Source organism: Pezoporus occidentalis, unplaced genomic scaffold, assembly GCF_034315485.1.
Source record: "Pezoporus occidentalis ecotype Australia unplaced genomic scaffold, CSIRO_AGI_Poc_V1 ctg15, whole genome shotgun sequence".
NCBI lineage: Eukaryota > Metazoa > Chordata > Aves > Psittaciformes > Psittacidae > Pezoporus > Pezoporus occidentalis.
The window spans coordinates 8749749-8767267 of record NW_026913316.1 but is presented as its reverse complement, the minus strand read 5'-3'; the positions used below and the strand labels follow the sequence as shown (position 1 = coordinate 8767267).

The 17519-nt window shown below is 41.2% G+C and overlaps 1 protein-coding gene across 4 annotated transcripts in view; it reads left to right on the top strand.

Moving 5' to 3' along the window:
• Positions 1-6685: 6685 nt before the first annotated feature.
• Positions 6686-17519, top strand: part of TMEM245 (transmembrane protein 245) — a 75491-nt gene continuing 64657 nt past the window's right edge. For 3 of the 4 annotated variants that reach the window (XM_062610965.1, XM_062610962.1, XM_062610961.1), the window contains exons 1-2: positions 6688-7376; positions 16844-16961. In XM_062610965.1, coding sequence (XP_062466949.1) covers positions 6753-7376; positions 16844-16961 — 742 coding nt within the window. In that variant the 5' untranslated portion in view covers positions 6688-6752. Of the gene's footprint in view, positions 7377-16843; positions 16962-17519 lie in introns of all 4 variants that reach the window. The other variant, XM_062610964.1, reaches the window with a different exon arrangement.

The following is a 17519-nucleotide window of genomic DNA, read 5'->3' as shown; positions in this document are numbered from 1 at the left end:
AATCTTTTTCTTAACAGCTGTTGTTGTTCAGTATCTATCTTCTCTAGTTAAATTTTCATTATTGCTATTTCTGTAGCAGTGCGTTAGGATTTAGTACAGCACTCCCACAGCCTGCCCAGCACAGACATGGATCAAACTGGAAGGTTTTAAAGAAGATCTCAATTTCCTGAGTAAAAAAAAATAATTAAAAAATACCTATTTTTTTAACCATATGTCAACTTTTCACTTTTTTTTTTTTTTTAATTTTATTTTTTCTGTAGCTATTTCTGTGGAATTTATATGTCAAGGTATCTGATTTTTTGCAGATAGAGAGTAAGTTCTAGGTAAACCTTCCTTTTCTAAACCTATCTTATTAGTATGAAATAATCACTTTGGTATTTTTCATTTTATTCCTTTGATTTTTACAATAGGTTTGGTAAAATTATGTATGCTTGAACTTGGTTATTTAACTTATCTAATTTGGGCTCAGATAGTGAGGCAAAACCAGTGCAATTTTGAAATGTCAGGGAGGATGTGTGCAGCTTGTGGAGTTGATAGGTGTGAAAAAGCAGTCTTAAAAGACATTACTTGCTTTGAAAATCTGTGACTTGACTTGGCAATAGCAATGAATCTGCTGTAAGGAAAGGGGCAGATTTTTTTTCCTCTTGGATTGCCAAATAGTTTGAATTGCACTTACAGATTATCTCAAGCTTGAAGGGACCCATAATGATCATTTAGTCCCACTCCCTGCTCCATGCAGGACTGCCTAAAACTAACCCATGTGATTAAGAGCATCATTGACACTCCTTGAACTCTGACAGGCTTGGTGGTGTGACCACTTTCCTGGGGAGCCTGTGCCAGTGACCAACCACCCTCTCCTAATAGCCAATTGGAACTTTCCCTGACCAGCTGCACAGTCATTCACAACTGTTGCTTTTACCCTGCTTCTGCAGTTCTTATCTAAATAGGAATGTTCTTTTAAACCGATGTGAGGTTGGGATACGTGCAGGCCTTCACAGCCTGTATTTTAGAACAGCTGCTGCTCTGTGTAGGCTTGTTTTGATCTGCAATTAGAGGCTGTTTAGGAATGTCCATACAAGGTGAACTTTCATGTGGTGCTCTTAAACTTTCTGCGAAGCTGTGCTCTTTAGAGAGTTGAAGAATTACTTGGTAGCAGCTCTTCTCTGAGCTGTTTCTAAATGATATTTACTCAAATCTATGTTTACACTTTTAAACAAGTAATTGGATTTTCAAAAGTGCCAGGCAGGTGCCAATCTTTTATGGCTCCAATGCCTGCACAGGGCAGTGAATATCTTATGCCAAGTAGTGATTGCAGCGTTTTGCCTGATTTATTTTCACATCTCCCCTTTAAGCTTGACATCATTCAGCTCAATTTCATAAGATGGTATTAGTAGAAGACTAAATAACGAAACTTGAGTTGTATGCCAAGGAATAAAAATATTCTTGCTGATTTCTCATAACAGTAATCTGCAAAGCTTAATAAAAAATATACTTCCCAGAATCAATTCGTGGGTAATGCAGTTTTGCTGAAGGTATTTATGTGTGTGTAACTCTGAGAATTATGCAAGAGAGTTTAAAACCAAAAGGATAGACTCCTCTTTGGAAACAAAAGAAGACAAAACACAAATCTATATGTTCCCTGACTCCTAGGTGATTTTGCGGGAGGCAGAATAGATATATAGAAAGCTGAGAAGTTACCTGCTACAGTATTATGTTTGTGGGTTTTATATGCTAACCTGTCACTTTCTTGGGTACAAAATGAAGCCTCACATTAGTCTTTTTACAGTATTATTTTTTAATTTTTTCCCCAAACAAGATGAAAAAAGGATAAGTTTGATAAGTCAAGAAAATATTGCCATGTAGAGTATTAGTATAATAGGAAAGGAAGCACAAATATCATATTTAAATCTAGGCGGAAAAATATTTTAGTATTGAAACCCCAAATATAGTATCTGTTTCTGAAATACTGGACTACTCATGTATAAAGCAGTCATTTCTTTTTAGTTGTTTTCAGTGATCTGAAACAAGTAATAAACACTGAAATAGAAAAAACTGCCACAAGAGATCTTCTCTAAAGCTGGAAGTATCTGTCATTCAAGTCTTGACACAGAGAGCCGAAGATGAAATTCTAAACTGATTAGCTCATTAGAAAAATGAAATGGTGGGACCCTAATACTTGTGTGTGATGTCCCCATGCTTTATGTAGGCAAATACACTTTTGTTAGCATATTTGAAGCATCATGAGTTCTGTTTTGGTTAAAAGAGATGCCTGGTATGCCTTGGTATTTCTGATTAATATATTCTGAGTTTGCTTTAACTTCTTTGCAAGTAAGCAGACTGTCATAACTATGTTAACTCTTGCCACTTGTTTTGTATTACAAGAAGTTTCATGGTTGAACCTGAAATGTCATCTCTATCTTTATCTATCTGTTAGCATTCTCAAGACTAATGCATAGATAAAACATACAAATAGGCAACTTGTAACTATAGTGTTAAGTGGTGATCTACATTCTTTATGCTAGGCTCAGTTCTGTATGCCAGTACCTAGCATTCATGTGAAGTCAATGAGCATCTGGTTGGGTAGGAGTGCAGAACTGGGGTTTTCCAGTCCAGAAGTAACCATCAAACTTCTTTGTATTTAAGCACTAGTCTTTTCAGAAAAATAACACTGAATGAATACATAATGAAATTATGGTGACCTATGGGATTACTTTACAATCAGTGCATGCCCTAAAATACTGCTTTGTAACATCTGTTTTATACTAAATGTTCGTGTTCAAGTGAGCCTTGTTAGCTATTTGATGGTGACAGACAAAAACATTTATAAACCTGTTATAATAAATGCCTTTTTAGTCTAAGAAAATGTGTCGTATGGCATTTATAAAATGGGAGGAAAAAGTCTGTGTGAGGCTAAAGAAGTCTTTGCTGCTGCCTTGTGTTAAAAATTCCTTTCTGTGCCGTGGGCTTGGATTTATTACTCTCAGTAATTGCACTAAAGTCAGTGAGGCTGATCACAGTAGCAAATTAACAAATGTGGGGGACTACATTTTTCTTTTACCATCAGAATCACAATGAAGCTGCAAATAAATGTAGTCACCTGCATTTTAACAAAGAATTAACCCTATTGTCACTTGCTATAAGTAAGAGGAATGTAGAGGTTTCTGTGGTGATGCCTATGCTGTGTTTTTGTAATGTATTTGATGCAACTATAAAGTTGCCAATATTAGAAATTTTGGTGTTCATTATTTGCTGTCATCACTGCCCTGTTGCTTGGCCACACAGAGCAGCTCCTGAAGCAGTGAGAACAGGCTTCTGCAGAAAAGAAATCAAATGGTTAGAGACTGGCAACAGAGAAGGAAGTCCTGTGACACTCGGCAAGCAAAAGCACCTGCAGAAGTGTCAGAGATGCTTCAATTTTGGAGATCTCACAGGTTTGAGCAGGTGTTTTAATTCCTTGCTGGTGGACTGAGCAGAAGAGTTAGCTCAAGGGATCAAAAAATGTATTGCTTTTACACCATGTGCTCCGTTTATTGTGTTTCTAGTATTGCTATCCTGTAGCTGCAGGCTGCAAGAAAAGATGGCTCTCGTGTGTCAGCCACTTGTGCACTATCCGAGTGACCATGATCAATAGATGCCTTAAATATACTCAAAAGAGGGTCTGAAATTATATTGTCTTGTACTATGTAACATTTGACAGATTGTTAAGGCATTTTCTGAAAAGGATATTATTTTGTCATTAAACTGAGGTTAATTTCGTTTCATTAATGCACCTCAACTGAACATTCACAAATGTTCAGTAAGAGGTTATAACAAACAAGGGGTAAAGAGTTGTTTTCTAACTACACAGGCCAGTGCTGACACCTTGTGGCTTCGTTATCGAATAATTTCATAGTTTCATGTGGTTATTTCGGGCATAAATCATGATTAACTTGCTGTTGCCAGTGTTGTCTTCTTCGCTTCACAGCTACCTCAGTACCCAGTATTTTACTATCATGTGTAAGACAGCTTGTAACTTTGGGCTGTGTTAACTGCACAAAATATGAATAAGGAGTGTCTGTTTTTTCTTGAAGGGGACTTGGAAAGTTTCAGTTCAGTGCACAAAATCATGAATCCTAATGCAGCAGCAGCAGACGGAAGTTACAAGCTTCTCTCTTACTAGCTAATACCTCATTTTATATTTTCCTTTCCGTAGAAGAACACTGAAGACTACCATTACTTACCATATGTGTACTTTTAGGCACATGCATGTTTTCTGCAGTGACACAAAAGCATTCCTTTCCTGCCCTCTTCGCTATTGAAGCATTACAAATAGCAAAAATACATCCAAAAGGACTGAGGATTTCTGGAAGTATAGGACCCTGGGGTATACTTCTTATCTACGGCCATAAAACATCTAAACCATGATTTATCAGTGCAATTTACCCCTAGATGGGCATCTAATCTACAATCACCTAATGCTTCAAAGCTTGAATAAAACCAGCTGTTAAGGATGTAGTTGTTTGAAATCTGTTGTGGAAATAAGTTTTCAGAGCTTGAGGTGTGCCTTGTGAAGACCATGCATTGTCCCTCAACAGTCACCTCAGAACTTGTTTTCTGATGTTTATGGTCATGTCCCTGTTCTTAAGTGTTCATGTTGTGGTTGTACATGAGTTAGAAATCTTTATTTCATTGCATTGTGGATTTGGTTTTGTTTGTTTGTTTGTTTTATTATTTTATTTCTGATATGTTTAGTTATTTATAATGAAAAGAATTGAAAAGGAAAGATTTTCTACAGCAGGGACCAAATCCTTAGCTTATGTAAATCAATATCACTTAAGCCAAAGAGGTGCCATTAATTTCTGTTCCTGAAGAACATGACTGCCAGAGTCTGTTAAGAAAAATACAAGGAATAAGGGTGTGCTTTGAAGGTTTGATTTGCTGGCATCTGTTTATTTAACTTCCCCCCGTGTAAATCTTAATTGACACTTACTAATTGAACTTTAATGCAGTAAATGTATTATAATGAGCCATTAGAGTCTCTTTGGCATGCTTCCTCCATAAGGTTCAGGTAGTGATGTGCCCGTTACCTATTTCAGCACCCTGCCAGGAGGCAGATCTATCTGATCAAAGAGCAGTGAGTGGCAGCATCATTTTAAGGTGCAATAAAAGCTTCTCATACAGACAACTGCTTGTAATGCCTCATCACCACCAGGATCAAACGAGGTACTTGTAGGTCTATAAATCCCTTCATTGCAAGAAAGGAAAGTACCCTGTCAAACCTACACGAGACCTGTTCAGAAGAGGAAAATAAGGAGTTGCAGGAGCCAAGAGTGACCTTTATAAGCATGAACGTGTGCGTAACAGACAGGAAAGGTTTTGCAGCACCAAGAAGTTGGGACTGTGCACAAAAACTCTAGGAAACTGGATGGGTAGGATGCAGTGTGGGTTACAGGAAGCATGTAGAGAAATCTCTACCTTTCCTCCTTGGGATGATGATAGGGATAGGTCTCTGCTATAGTCTGTTGTCTTCGTATTCTTCTGCCTTTAAAATCTGGTTTATGAACAGTTGTGTTCCCACTTTACAAGTTAAAAAGAATTCGGTTCAGGGGAATCTCAACTTTTAGACATCTGCATTGTGCAAGAAATGCTCCACCAAAGTCCTGCAGGTCAGAAATCTACCATGAAGTCACATAACGCTAAATTTCAAACTTGCATGTAAATCCTAAAACGGAAAATAAAGAAAAAAATCCCCTACCTCTGCATTTTTTACATGTTTATTGGTACGCAACCTCTGTAGTAAGTTGTAGAGGCTATGCTGCCCCTCTTTCGGAAGAGGAAGAACCCTCTTGTGGTTTTATGGTGGCATTACAATAGCTTTAGTACTCGCCGAAGGGTTGTATTCGGCTGTGGAAAGAAAACTGTTTCAGCAGCGTACTGCCAGCACTGAGCTAGTTCAAATGTTGTGGATTCCAGCTCTCAAAACTTGCTCAGTCCAAGCCTATTTATTATAGAGGCATCTGGATCATCTGTAAAATGTTAGCTGTCACCCTCAGGCGTGGATGGCAGATGCAAGAAATTAGTTCCTCACTAGGTTGTGGAAAACATTTCATGCAACATAGTGTTAGAAGTGTCAGGTCTAAAAACCCATAGAAAATTACTTCCTCAGTAAGCCTAATTCCCAGTAAAAGTGCAGATGCTTCCTTGTTCCTTCCTTCCTTGTTAAATAACTTGATGCCAGAACACGTTCAGACAAGACAAAATTCCAGCCGGTTTAACCAGTGTTGCTCTCCTCCTTACAATGACACTGCAATTTCAGAGCGTTTTCTGCCTTCAGAAACTACAGTAGGGACGAGAGAGCAGCGACAAGGCTGCGCTGCTGGGATGTGGGCGAGGACATGAAGCAAGCTGCTGGGCTCTCAACCTCCAGCAGCCTTCTTGAGGAGAAGCAAGGGCAGCAGTGGGGAGCCTCAGCCCGAGCTCGGCAGCAACTGAAGCCGGAGGGGTCGGATAAAGGACCCCCGGGACACCCCGTACCGCGGGTGCGGGGAGCGGAACTACATTTCCCAGCACCCTTCCCCACCGGCACCTCCCCTTCCCCGCCGGGCTGGGCCTACGCCCTCACCCGGAGCCGCGGGGCTGCACTACAGCGCCCGGGAGCCCCGGCCACCCTTCCGCGCCCTCGCCTGTGGCGGCGGCGGTGGTAGTAGCTGCGCTTCGCCCGCTGTCAGCGGCAGCCGAGCCCGGCGCTGCGCGGCGGGGCTGGGGGGGGCGCCATGGCTGACAGCGGAAAGCCCTCGGAGGCTCCGGCCGTGGCCCCTCCGGGCTCGCCGGCGCAGGAGCGGCGGCCGGGTGGCTCCCCCAGCGCGGGTACCGCCGGGGCGGAGGGAGCGGCGGCCATGCCGCGGCTGCCGTTGGGCAGCCCAGGCGGGGCGGCGGGGATGTCGCTGCCAAGGCTGGAGAAGCCGATCAAACAGGCCTTCTACAACACCGGGGCGCTGCTGTTCGCGGGGCTGTGCTGCGGAGCCGCCGTCCTGGTCTACTTTATCCTGGAGGCCTTCCTGCGGCCGCTGCTCTGGGCTGTGCTCTGCGGCACCTTCCTGCACCCCTTCAAGAGCTCGTTGACGGCGCTGGGCCGCCGCTGGCTCGGCCGCCTGCAGCGCTCCCGCACGCCCGTCCTGCTGGCCGCCCTCCTCCTCCCCATCTGCTTCGCCAACTACGGCGTGGAGGCGCTGGGTGAGCAGGTGCTGCGGCGGCGGCGGCTCCTGCTGCTCCTGGGCGCCGGGGGGCCGCTGCTCTACGGACTCTACTGCCTGGGCAGCTCCCTGGGCGTGCAGGTGCTGCTGGCCCAGGCCGGCCGCCTCATCTGCCAGGGGCTGGACTACTTCAGCAGCCAGTGGGTGAGTGCCCGCCTCGGCGGGAACGGGCTCCGCAGGTGGCCGGACTCCTGTGGGGGGTACGCGAGGCGGCAGGCGCCAGCTTCCCCCGCACTGCCTCGGCGTTTCACCGGAGGGCGGGGGGGGGATGTGGCTTTGGGCTACCCCGGGGGGCGGCCGCCATCTCACTTGTTGCGCGGCGGCAGGGGGCTGGCGGGGCGGGGAAGGAGGAGCGGACACGCTCCCTCTGTTGATATTTACTATCGGTAGTTTAGCCACGCTCCAGGTTTGAATTACCTCTGGCTTAGCAGCGTCTCAAGCGAGGTCTTGCGCAAACATCGGCTCTTGTGGAGCTGTAAAGTGTGCATGAAGTGCTGTAAACTAGCAGCTGAGCTCCCCAGGTGACTTCGGGCGAAAGCTTACAAATGTTACTTACACTAATAAAGAGACTGGAGACTGCTTTTCCTTATGTTGTCTTCAATGTATAGAGACTAGGTAAAACTTCTGGCATAACTCATTTTCATTTTGTTAGTGGTAATTGAAAATGCAAAAAGGTACTAGAGATGTGAAGTGAATGCATGTATGAAAACACAGAAGATCAGTAAGTTATACTTTTATTAAATCTGATGTGCAGTTGGCATTCTTAGATTGCTTGGTGCCAAAGACTCGTTTTTTAAGCTGTTCTAGTTTTTTAAACAAAACAGCACCGCCCCCCTCTTAGTGGGGAAATTACATTCTCAGTTGGTTTAATGGGGATATATGTGGAGATAAAACTGAAGAACTACTTAAAACTGATCGTACATGGGCAAGAAACCAAAACCACCACCACCAAAACTCTAATAAGCTTGTCCAGGCTTCTGATTTTGTATACTAGTTTTATCTCTTTGGTGGAGCTGGCGAATGCTGATATCTCAAACACAACTTTGGAGGTGTATACCAGGAACAAAAAAGTAAGAGTTCTTCTGAATGTACTGACCAAGGATGTTGTGCGCTATTTCTAGCTTGAATAGGGTAGACTGGAGAATGTGTTTGTCTCTTAAAAGTAAACATTGGAAGAAGCGATTTTGTTGGCTTTCTAGTCTAAAGTGTTGTTAAATACTGAAAAATGTCGGGGCAGATCTGTTTCTGGTCTGCTCTGTCTCAGAAGTATAATTAAGACTGAGTAGATGGAGACATACTGTATTTTTATAAAGAGGCACTGAGTGGGGAAAGAATCTAAGCATTGGTTTGGTACTGATGGGAAGTGGAGATTTCTTGCCACACAATTTATTTGATCAGCTTAAGACTTCTCCTTGCATTGGCTTACCCGTTTTCTTTTTAACAAGTTGGCAGTCTTGCTACACTAGCTGACTTGGCTAAGTCCAGTCCTTTATTCAGAATTCGTTACACTGTGTAAGTAGAAGGGGGGTAAAGGAAGCTGCACTGATTTGACCTCATAACTATGGTTGTAATGCACTGCTGGATGTCTGTGCATGCTCAGTGCAGTTTTGTTTAGCGGTGTCTGACGCTTGTTTTGCACCAGTGTTTCTGATACAGCACTTGTGTTCACTGAAGTTCTGTAGGGTTTTAACTGGGCAAAAGACACTAAGCTCCCAGAACTCTTTTGACTTGTGTTCCTTGGCAAGATGTTTGGCTTTGTGTCAGAATAACTGACCATGGGCTTCCATAAGAAAACCAGTTGCTGTAGCTTTCTATGCAAACTGCCCGTGCCTCTTTCTGGGGCCCTATATGAGAAATAAACGGTAGGCATTCCTTTGTAAATACGCTCAACTCCGCATGGCATCATCTATAATGCTTTACAGTGTTTTCCTATTCCAGTTTTCCAGATTTTGCTGTGAAGTTGATTTGTGCTCTCTCAGATATGTAGCAGGATAACTTAATTTTATTCATGTTTTTGAGGAGCCTTGAGCTAGATCAGTTAATAGTATCTAACTTCAGTTATGCATTTTAAAGCTGTTTAATTGCCACGTTGTATTGCAAGACTCTGTTTACATGTGTAAGTTCTGCCTGCTAGCTGCACAGGAGTTGTGCTTATTACAAGTCAGCTTGCTCCATTGTACTGTTCTTCTCTGGGACCTGACTCTTACAGGTTCCTTCTGTATGTTATCTTGCAGGAAGATTACAACTGGTTTTGTTTGTAGATATTCTATTTGATAAGCAACTGGAATGGTGATTACATTTCTTGCACAGTTTCTTTTAGCAGCCCACTAAGCCAGTCTAGATTTTTGTGTTTTGAAATATTTTGCTACGGAAAAATTTAATTAACATAAGTAAATTTTCCCATTAGACAGCAAGAAATACTTTCTTGCCAAGAACATGGCAGGTATATAAATAATTCATTAAAAGCATAAAAGAGATGAACAAGCATGGTGTGTTTCAAGTGTGAGACTAGTATCTGATTAGCATAGTACATTTGTTTATGGTAATTTTCATCTTGTGAACTATGAATATCTGTGCCCCAGCAACTGAACCTGCCTCAGGCTGCAGAGGTGTATGGTGCATTTATTTTTATTTGGAACTTTGCCTCACCTAGATGGTGCTGCTGCTTACAGAGAGGAAGAACATGCATGGTTGTCTTCTCTGTTTTTGGTTCCCTCTGCTGTACTAGAGAAGTGAGGAATTTGAGTGAGAACAATGATGGTTTTTTGGGACATCAATTTGGTGTTCTCTAAAGGTAACTAAAGGTATTTTTTGGTGTCTACTTAGCCATGATAAAGAGACAGAAATTCTCTTCTGACCCAGAAATGTTCTCCAAATGCAGCAATTGCATGTGATGATGACATAGGAAGCCGAATCTTGGCACCAGTATGTTAGAGAGCTTTCCTGTCTTCAAATCTGGGAAATCCATTCCTGGAGTTGATGAGTGAAGATTTGGAAATGGTTATGTTCGTGTCAGCGGTTCTTAAGTAACATCTGCAATTTCGGAATTAGGAATCCCAGATACCTCCATGATAGGACCTTGTGATAGATGATGGCAAAACACTGCATTTGAGGGATAAGTCCAAGATCTTAGGCTAGTCTACAAGCATCTTGTTCCCACGGTCTCCTTTTCCTTCATGCTTTACAGTTCCTGCATCATCTTTGAAGAAACTTGCTTAACAGACGTAGGAGCTTGTTTTATATTCCAGATGAGTTCTTTGCTCTGACTCCAGACTTCTCTATGAGTTATTTGCAGAAGTGTATCAGAGAGGACATGCACTCTACATGAACTTCAGTGGTGTATAATAGGGAAGGGGAATGTTCGTCTGTACTTTTTTTTTCTTGGACAAGAGTTTGTCCTATAGCAGATTGAATATACCCTTATATGTGTCATCAATTTCAGCATGGTTAGCATACGTGCTGAAGGTTGATCTTGGATTGCCTTGTCCTAGTTTTAGACATATAGAAATATGCTTGTATCCAGCACTGTATCAAAGGTACGGGAAATTCTTTCTTTTCAACATGAGTTCAGACTACTTTAGCCTGACATTTTACACTTGCAGCAATACACAGGAAATGCCAGCTTTTGGTTGTGGTTTTTATTTTTTTTTGTTCAGCAGGGCTCACATGGTCATATTTATTTAGAAAATGGTTAGTTTGTAGATCCTGACAGATGAAATTGATTATACAGCTGCTCTACATTGATTCTGAAGTTCATGTTAGTAAATTAAATCTGATATAATTGGCAGAATTCTCTAGACTTAACTTGCTTACAGGATTATCAGTTGCTCTCAGGTGGCCAGACTTTCTTGCTTGGTTTTGCCACAAGTTACTGGTCGGGGTCAGAACTGTGTGTGTGCCAGAGTGTATTTATATCTCTGTAGTAGGTACAACTCATGTTGTTCTACTGGTTAGCATGTAGTTAGAAGACCTGATCGGTCCTTTCCCCATTGCAATGTTGGGCAAATTTGGAAACACCATTTGCTGTGACCACTACATTGGAATATTGTCAAAGTAGGTATTTCCTGGTTTAGCCACTCAGCTGTTTGCTCCCTGCCAGGGAAGCTCTCAAAGACATCCACGAGGGAAACTTCCATTTGTGGTGGCACTACATGTCAGCCGTCCCTGAAGTAACTTGAAGACTGATATTCTGAAACAGGCTTCTTGGCAAATATTTTGGGTCACAGGCTCCAAGAAGCTTGGATTCCACAGTCCTATTCACTGTACAAGGTTCACCTGATAGGGCAGTTTCTCTTTTAGCAAAGGAAAAGGTTAAGTTTGATTATAAAGTGGGAATAACTATAAATGAACAAAACACAGTTACGATTTTTGAGGTTCATATAATTTCTCTTTTTTTGAGGTTTCTTTATTTTTTTTCCCTTTCTTCTTAGAGTAGGCTTGCAGGTTTCTAAAACTTGCCCAGCATAACCCCCAAAAGCCAAACAAAACCAAAAACAACACCCCACCCCCAACCTCTACCACCTAAATAAGCCCGTAAGTATTCTCTCTGCTGTTTATAATAATCCTTTCATTATTTGGTATCATGGCTTATAAATCTCACAGACGGGTACTGACTGTAAACACATCTTGCCAAAACCACAGGCTTTGGTTTGTTTTCACAACTTGGTAGTGATCAACGCCGTAGGCACCGAATGTAGCCTATTTAAAAACATGATGGGGAGGGGCAGGGAAAGTCTGAGATGTTGGTAGTGTTTTCTTTTCCACCTTTGTTTTTCCCTTCCACACCCACCCTAATTTTTGGCAGATCCTGCTGTGAGGTACCTTTCTTGAAAAGGCTTAGGAGCTTGTTTAGGTTCACATGCAAGAACTGCAGCTCCAGGCACTAGGCTGAGTGCTAGCCTTGAGGTGAATGAAACAGGACGCTACATAATGTTACTTACTTTTTGTATTTATATGTGTTATTTGAATGCAGTCATATTTCTTTTCCTACCACCTCTGAAATGAGTGGCTGTTAGGGAACTGTCCAGCAAAATTTTAGCTGTGGTCTGTATAATAAAGCAAGAAGGTGAAGAAGCTGTGTATGTTGAGGAGCCTTTTCTTCTGAAAGTCACCATGAAGCGTGTCAGAGGAGTGGTACTCTCTATGCAGGGAGAAAACTTGATGTTCTCTGAAAAAACTTCTTTTCACAAGTGAATCTTGAAAAGTTTGATTTCTGAATAGCATTTTTATTAACTGAGTTTCTCAAATAACTTGTTTTAAGACAGGAAGAGTGAACTAAAGGAGGGTAATCTTCAACATCCATAGCTGCAGTCTGGATATCTGAGGTTTAATGGATTTCCTTAACTTCACAGCACAGGAAGTGTTGCAGGACACATTGAAAATACTTTTAACCTGTGTGTGACAGTATTGATTTTGATGGTCAGTTCTCCCCTGCCCCAGGATTCTAGTTACAAGTTTGTACTGTTGTCCCTTCAAAAGAAGGGAGGCTTACTAAACACTAGATTTCTGTTTCACGTTATTTAGCAGTCTATGTTAATTCCAAGCATATTGATAAGTGCCACTGCTGGGGATTCTAGAAGAAACAGCTAGATACTGTTCTAGCCGTTTGGACTTAGTAGAAGGAATAACCCAGTCTGTCAGGTTTATGCTTACTTGTATTCACTTAGGAAAGATATCAGGATGTCATTTACCTGCCGGGGTAAATGATGGCTGCCTTAATGAAGGCAAGAGGGGGTTCAGTTTGCTCTGAGATGAGCAGTAGTATTACAGGTGTGCTCAGTTGGTTTGTTGTTTTTTTTTTTGTGTGTGTGGTTTTGTTTGTTTTGGTTAGGTTTTGGGTTTTGTGGTTTTGTGTTTTTTTTTTTTTTGTGTGGATTTTTGGTTTGTATTTGTGTCTGTTTGACCAAGACTGTCTCCATGCTAACTGAAGGGTAGTTACACTTTCATTGTTCTGCCAAACTCTGCATATTGTGGGACTTTTTTCCTCTTGTGCACTTAGGAATATACAGTAAAACCATGTGGAATTAATTTCAGTTTGGAAAACTGGAATCAGAGTGACATTTTCATAATTCCTCACCTGCCTCCTTATTATCTTCTTTTACTGCTTAGAAAACCACTTTCAAATTAACAAATATGTAAAGAAAACACTGTGGCGATCATGATGACAAACACAGGTTGGCTTTTAAGTGATACATTTGATGCCTTGTGTCCCTTTTCAAACAAAACTAAAAAGCCTCAAACAAACAAAAACTCCAAACAAAACCAAAGCCACCTTTTCTCTGTGATTTCCAAGTTGAAGAGAGCAGCCTGGGAAAAAAAAACCACCACAATAGCAAAGGGAGAGGGTAGATCGACAACTAGAAAATGAAAGAGTTGAAATGCACCATTTGGTAGATCCTGACTTGTTAAAAGCTGTAAACTTTTGGAAGGCTGGCAGGGCTTATATCCAAAGAAGTAGCTGTTGGTTATTCTGCTCAGTCTTCACTGTTGTGTATAAAATGGGGTGGTTTACATGGTAGGAAATGTGTTTATTGCTGGATGTGCAGTTCTAGGGAGGCTGAGTTTTTCTGAGAGCTTTACTATTGGTGAGGAGCTCTTCTTACGTACTCCACTCCAGGCATATGCTTCAGTTGCCCTGTTGTTGGTGCCTGTCTTATCTCTGTGAGCCTGTTCAGCTATAACTGAATTAGATTATAAATAAAGTACCATGGGATTTTTTTCTGGATAGTTTTTTGTCAGTTTAAGGAGCTTCTCCTTGCTGGGTGACCGTTGAAGCTGCTGTGCAGAAGAGGTGGGACTGCCTGACTGGCAGTGGGAGAGAATGAACTACTACTCTTAGAAGCAGTGACCTATTAAATGAGTTCATTTATAAAACCTCTCCCTTAGAGATCAGCTTGCTGATAGGAAATAAAGGGTGTGAACTGTGCAAAAGGAATTTTGCTCTTCAGTATAAGTCAATATAAATGTCATTAAGACTTCAATAGTAAGAAAGAGTTCATTCTCAAAAAAAAAAAAAAAAATTATGCCAAAGCCAAAAGAATGTTTTAGATTTTCCATTTCTTTCAACTTTTAACTGGCACTGGAAACAGACTTTCGGTAACATTGGTGGTACTGTCATGCTGATAAATTCTGGACTTTCCAACACTGAAATGTAAAAGGAAAAACACTGAAGCAGACGCTTTTGAGCTTAACGTAAAACCTGCATCTTTCTATGCTGTACTTTTGCCTCCAGTTGGTAAGGTAAAGAAAACTGAAGTCTAGATACATCTAAATCTGGCCACTGTAACTCAAAAGAGGATACTGAAATCCATGAAGTTGCACTGCACTCTTAACAGCTATTTATTAAGGGCAGTTTTAAATTATATGTCTAAAGGGAAACCAACATTTTCAATTTGTGAGGCTTACTACAAAATGCAGGGGAGATGTGAGAAATGAGCTCTTTGCTGTCTGTTCAGACAAGATAAGTAAGGCAAGGAAGAAGGAGGAAAGTACAGGATTAAACCATCCTAAAATTGCGCTGTATGGGATTTGTGCATGTCTGTAAGTGTGATTGGCTTGTTTATTTTAAAATTAGTTATTTTTCTCCATTCAGCAGAAATAAATACTTTTATTTGGGTAATTTGCTAAGCTTTTAGAAATGGGAATTGATGAGTTGTTGTAACTTACAACACAAAAAAAAATATTGAATACCTAAACCCTGAAATGCTAGCTATTAATTTGGTTACATGCACGGTTGAAAGCAGTGCAACAAGTTTTGCTTTGTTGGCTGGCAAACATACGTTTATGCCCTGTTAGCCTCCTACTTTTGGCATATTTTGAATCAGAAAGTTTAATTTATTGAGTTTGTAATTTACCATTAAATTCAAAAGCAAAAGAGTGAAATTGGCTTGATGCTGGGACATTTATCATAAAGAAGATGCTGTGTGGCAAGTAGGATGGCATCTTCATACTGAGTTATCTCTTGCAGTTACAGTTGTGTTGTAATATGCCTTGTGAGCGAATTAGTTACAAACCTATGCTGTTCAAGAAGTGCTGACGTGCCTTTCAGATAATGTTTTGCTTATCTATGTTTTGCTTATCCGTTGATGACTTAATATCGAGGGGGTTTAATATCTAAGGGTCTTAATATCTAAGGGCTGTGTTAGAGATTTGTCTTGAGTCCACATATGGCCATAAGCAAGCTCTGTTGATGCAAAACTGGAGGTAAATAGCAGTGAAAAATTGGACTGATCAGCTTTGATAAGAAAGATTAGTATGAAAAGGGTATCTAGGCATTTGTTACCATTTCTTAGGCATTTTTTAAATTGCCTTGTGTGTATGAGCATTCCCTCTGAAGCTGACGGGGCCCATCAGTGCTTCTCTGCTGAATTCAGTACAGTTAAGATTTTTTCTACACCAAATAGGTACATGGGAATAGACACAAAACCTGCTTTTCACAGGGACTGTTGCTTCTTCAGCCTGGGTCATACAGCGCAGAGTAAAGAGGTGAAAGCCCTTTTGGTGTGTCCTGTCCAGTGCCTCATTCTGTGTCTCTGCCGGTGTACTCTTTCTTGTTACAGTGACATCTGATTCAGTAAATGTTTGTGATAGAAGTTATGTTTAAAGTTCATTGGGATTTATGGGTTTGTAAGTGTAAATTTGAAGGTGCCTGTAACTGCTTATGGATAGGGAATGTTTGTTGAATTTGGGCCAGGAATATATTTATTGATTTATTAATATTTTTATTTTAAAGATGCAGCACAGTTAACAGGTCTTCATACCTCTTTTATTTCACATCTTCTACTGAGTAGCAGCTTTTAACCTCCTGTTGCCTCTTCTGGTTTCTGCTCTTTTTTCAGCATTTTCGAGCTCAAATTCTTCATCTCGGTATTCTTAATTAGAATTCTGTGTTATGGTTTATCTGAGGAGCAGGATTGTAGAAAGCAGTTAGAAGCCGCAGAACCAAAATGACCACATCTTCCTCTTTGTATGTTGTCACAGACATTTTTCTGTCTCTGTAATGGTTTTAGATAAATATTTGATAAAATTGTATGTCACAAGATATTTAAAGGCATGACTGTTTTGTGGTCCAACACTGCTAAGGAACATCAATTTTTGTTGTGCATCCTAATGGCTATCTTTCATTTACCCCCCCACTGCCCTTTTTGTCTCTTTGGGCTGGAACACAGGAGCTGACAAGCTGCTCTGTGCTGAGTAAGTGCTGCCTTGCTGGCACTGTCTCCCTGTGGCCCCACTGGTGGCTCTATTTTGTTTAGGTTCTCACCTTTGGGTAACAGTTCCAGAGTACTTGCTTGGTCTCAGGTGCAGAAACATCTTCCTTTAGGGTTTGTGTCCAGCAAAGCGTGTACAGTCCTGTTTCACATGAGAACCATACCGGAGGTATATATAGCCTGTCCTTAGACTTTGGGCAGACTTAATGTTTCTCTTACATGGAGCAAAACCTCCTGTTTCAGAATTGACAGTTGTGAAATGTGGGCTTCTTAAAGAATTAGAACCCAACCTCAGTTTTCTTGATACGACGGCTTGGGGTGCATGCATATACACACAGACCAAAATATAGTTCTGTTGTACTCATGCATGTATCCATACCTGTGTGTATCGTTCTCTTAAAGATATGGACCTTGGTGGTTGGTTACCTGCTGATGGTTTCATTCAAGTGGAATATAAGCACTGAACGTTACTTAAAAGCAGTCTCTGTCCCTGTCTGGATTATGCTGCTCTTTCACTTAGGTGAGTAACAAGAAGTTATTACCCTAATATGTCCACTGGGATTCTTTTATCTTGCAGACAAAGCTACTTCCTTGCTCTTCATAATGGGCTCTTAGCTGAGCTGTTTTCTGCAGCTGGGATCTGCAGGCTGTTTTCTCTGCTCAGTAATTCTGGCTGCATGTGTGCAGCAGGGAGTGTTGGAGCAGGGAATGGGAAAGCATGAAGACAGCAGCATGTGTCTTCCACTGCTCCTGCCCATTTTGTACTTCCGATGGCTTTCCCTTATTTGGCTCATAGACCTTGTACTTACCAGCAGTAAAGAAGGGCTAGGGTCACATGTGGGTGGATTTAGACTTTCCCTTGTGGTGATTTTTAGTATTATTATTTTTTGAGAGCCTTCCATTAATTGAGACTGAAGCTGTAAAATATATTTATTAGTAGTAACAGAAGAAAAAAAAGTTTCTATCAGTAGTTAACAAGCATACAGTGTGATATCAACAGTCAAATAAATTTGCCAGTAATCTATATGATCTGCTAATACAAATAGAAGGCTATAGTTAGTAATATTACGTATTTAAT